Below are 2,705 nucleotides of genomic sequence, written 5' to 3' on the forward strand. Positions count from 1 at the left end.
CCCCTCGGCACCTCCACGGGGTCCTGCATCTCCACCAGCGGCACTCCCGCCTCGGTCTTCACGGTGGCCATGCGCTCCGTTGCCTCCTCCACCACCGTCTGCAGGCTTTCCAGCACCTGACCCTCGACAAGGAAATCCAGGAAGCTCCTAAAGGGTCGAGGGCCCTGACGGTTTCTGCAGCGGCCTGAACTGCCAGAGGGGTCATGCGAGGAAGGCGGGTGTGGCCTGTGGCCCGGCTTGGAGGCGTGGCCCATTTCCGAGAACAGTGACTTCTTAGGTGGCTGCACCTGAGCAGACAGGCATGTCAGGGTGGGCAAGGATGCCCCATGGCGGGGGAAGGTGTTCCCGGGGGTCCTCCTAGGGCACCAGGAGCTGGGTGGGGACTGGGCAGTAAAATGAACGGGGTTTTGGAGCCAGGCAGCTCAGGCTCTGGACCCTGGCTCTGCCAGCTTCAGGCACGATGCCCTCTCTTGAGGTCCCTCTCTTGCAGAATGGGGGTCCGTTCAGGGTGGCCCTGAAGCTTCCCTGACGTGTACGCTTCACATACACAAGATGTGGCTGGGCAGTCTGAAAGCCCGCTTGTGCCCTCACCCAGGGCATGACTGGGCAACCACAAAACCTCTCGGCACTGCCCCACTGCCGGTCTCCTCAGACCACCTGCGGTCCTGAGCCCTGTGCGCCCCATAGCGGCTGCTGCATCTCCAGCCAGAGGCCCTCAGGAGACTCTGTTCTCACTCTGGGGTCCTCCCAGGCCCCTGGGGGTCGGGGGTGGGGGCACAGGGAAAGAGACTGACAGAGGTGACCAGGGCCCAGCAGGGCGGCGGCGGAGTGCTGAAGACAACAGGTCACTATGCGGCCCAGAGAGGACATCCGTGGGGGATGAGAAACGGGGGGCGGGGGGAGCGGGGGGGCTGTGGGCTACTGGGGAACACGGTGGGTTCCCCACTTACTCGGGCCACGTAGGTAGGGTGGCCGGCCTCATCGTCCGCCAGGTAGCCCGAATGGTGGCGGCAGCTGGCCATGGTGCCGATGGCTGGGCCCGCTGGCCTCCTCCTCTCTCTTCGGTTGCGCGGTGAAACCGCGGATTCCTGTCTGCGCCGGGCGGGGATATGACATGAGTGTGCCCCCCGCCCTCCATGGGTCGGTGTCCCCGTCAGTCCGTGGACCGCTGGTCCCCGGCTTTCTGCACCCCGCGTCCTTCACAGGTCCGGCAGGTCCTCTGCTCGGAGCCCCTGCGCGTCTCAGCCACGTCCGTGTCCAGAGTCATCTCTTAGCCCGGTTGCGCCCGCCCTCCGTCCTCCTGGCCCCGGCGTCCGACCCGGGCCCCCGGCAACCCACTCACCAAGCCGGTGACCCCTGGGCTCGCGCTCCGCTGCTGTCCGAGCCCTCCGCAGGGCGTCCGAGCAGCTCGGGGCCGCCCGGGGGCCTTTTCATTTGCATCGCGCGTCCTGATTGGCCTGCGCCACGCCGCTCGCTCGCCGGCTCCCCCGGCACAATGGTTGGGGCGGGGCCCGCGGGGCCCCTCCCTCAGGCTCCGGCTTTGGCCCGCCCACATTCCTAGTCGGCGCTGGAGACCCTGCTTGGAGGGGGAGCCTGAGAGACGAAGCCACCGCCTGCCCCCCAGGTGACACAAGCACCTTCCTCGGCTTCTCTCTGGTCCCTGAGTTGTCCTGGGCTCCTGCTCGCAGACTGTCCTCCACTCGCCCAGTGTGGACATCCCAGCTTCTGTCCCTGGCGGACTGGAAGGAATCCCGCCTCTTAAATCACAGATCAGCATCAACTCCCAGCTCCGGGGTTTCCCGCGGGGGCAACTCAACCCCTCTAGTCGCCTGCTCCGTCTCCGTAAGTGGAGCTGAGTGACTTTTCACACGGGTTTGGAGATGAAGTTAATCTTCCTACAACACTGGCACTCTTATAAAACCTGTAAATCTTGCCCTCCTCTCTCTCTCCTACCGGTCTGCCCCAAGGCTCTTCCTAATGCAATCCATCCAGGTGTCACCTCCTAGGAGAAGCCTTCCCAGAAGGCTCGTCCCCCCAACCAAATGACCACAAACCCCATCCCACACTTTGCCACACCATGTGGTTCATGGACTATCAGTTCATGCTCCCTGGAGTTAGGAATTGTGGTTCTCACCCCTATTCTATGATCTTTCTAATATCAGTAGGTGCTCAATAAATGTGAATTTCATCCTTCCAATCGAGTACCTCAGGGCCTCTAGACTTTCCAGGACCAGCTTCCCAGTGGAGAAGGATGATTGAAGTCCCACAATCTAGTCATCACTATTGAACACTTTGTTGACAAAGGTCCGTCTAGTCAAAGCTATGGTTTTCCAGTAGTCATGTACAGATGTGAGAAATGGACCATAAAGAAGGCTGAACACCGAAGAATTGATGCTTTCAAATTGTGGTGACAGAGAAGACTCCTGAGAGTCCCTTGGACTGCAAGGAGATCAAACCAGTTCATCCTAAAAGGAAATCAACCTTGAATATTCGCTGGAAGGACTGATGCTGAAGCTGAAACTCTTTGGCCACCTGATAGGAAAAGCTGACTCACTGAAAAAGAGCCTGATAGTTGAGGGTGAAAGAAAGGGGCGGCAGAGGATGAGCTGGTTAGACAAGCATCACCGACTCAATGGATATGAATTTGAGCAAACTCTGGGAGATGGTAAAGGACAGGGAAACCTGGTGAGCTGCAGTCCATGGGG

At 60.4% G+C, this 2,705-nt stretch overlaps 1 protein-coding gene across 1 annotated transcript in view; it reads right to left on the reverse strand.

Annotated features, from left to right (window-relative positions):
• Positions 1-1,428, reverse strand: part of CCDC116 (coiled-coil domain containing 116) — a gene marked incomplete at its 3' end in the record, with an annotated part of 4,340 nt that extends 2,912 nt beyond the window's left edge. The window contains exons 1-3 of the mRNA XM_010836657.1: positions 1,343-1,428; positions 951-1,092; positions 3-287 (exon numbers count right to left, since the gene is read on the reverse strand). Of these exons, the coding sequence (XP_010834959.1) occupies positions 3-287; positions 951-1,022 (357 nt within the window). The remainder of the gene's footprint in view (positions 1-2; positions 288-950; positions 1,093-1,342) is intronic.
• Positions 1,429-2,705: the final 1,277 nt, after the last annotated feature.

The sequence above is a fragment of the Bison bison genome, unplaced genomic scaffold (assembly GCF_000754665.1).
Source record: "Bison bison bison isolate TAMUID 2011002044 unplaced genomic scaffold, Bison_UMD1.0 scf7180017845685, whole genome shotgun sequence".
Taxonomy (NCBI): domain Eukaryota; kingdom Metazoa; phylum Chordata; class Mammalia; order Artiodactyla; family Bovidae; genus Bison; species Bison bison.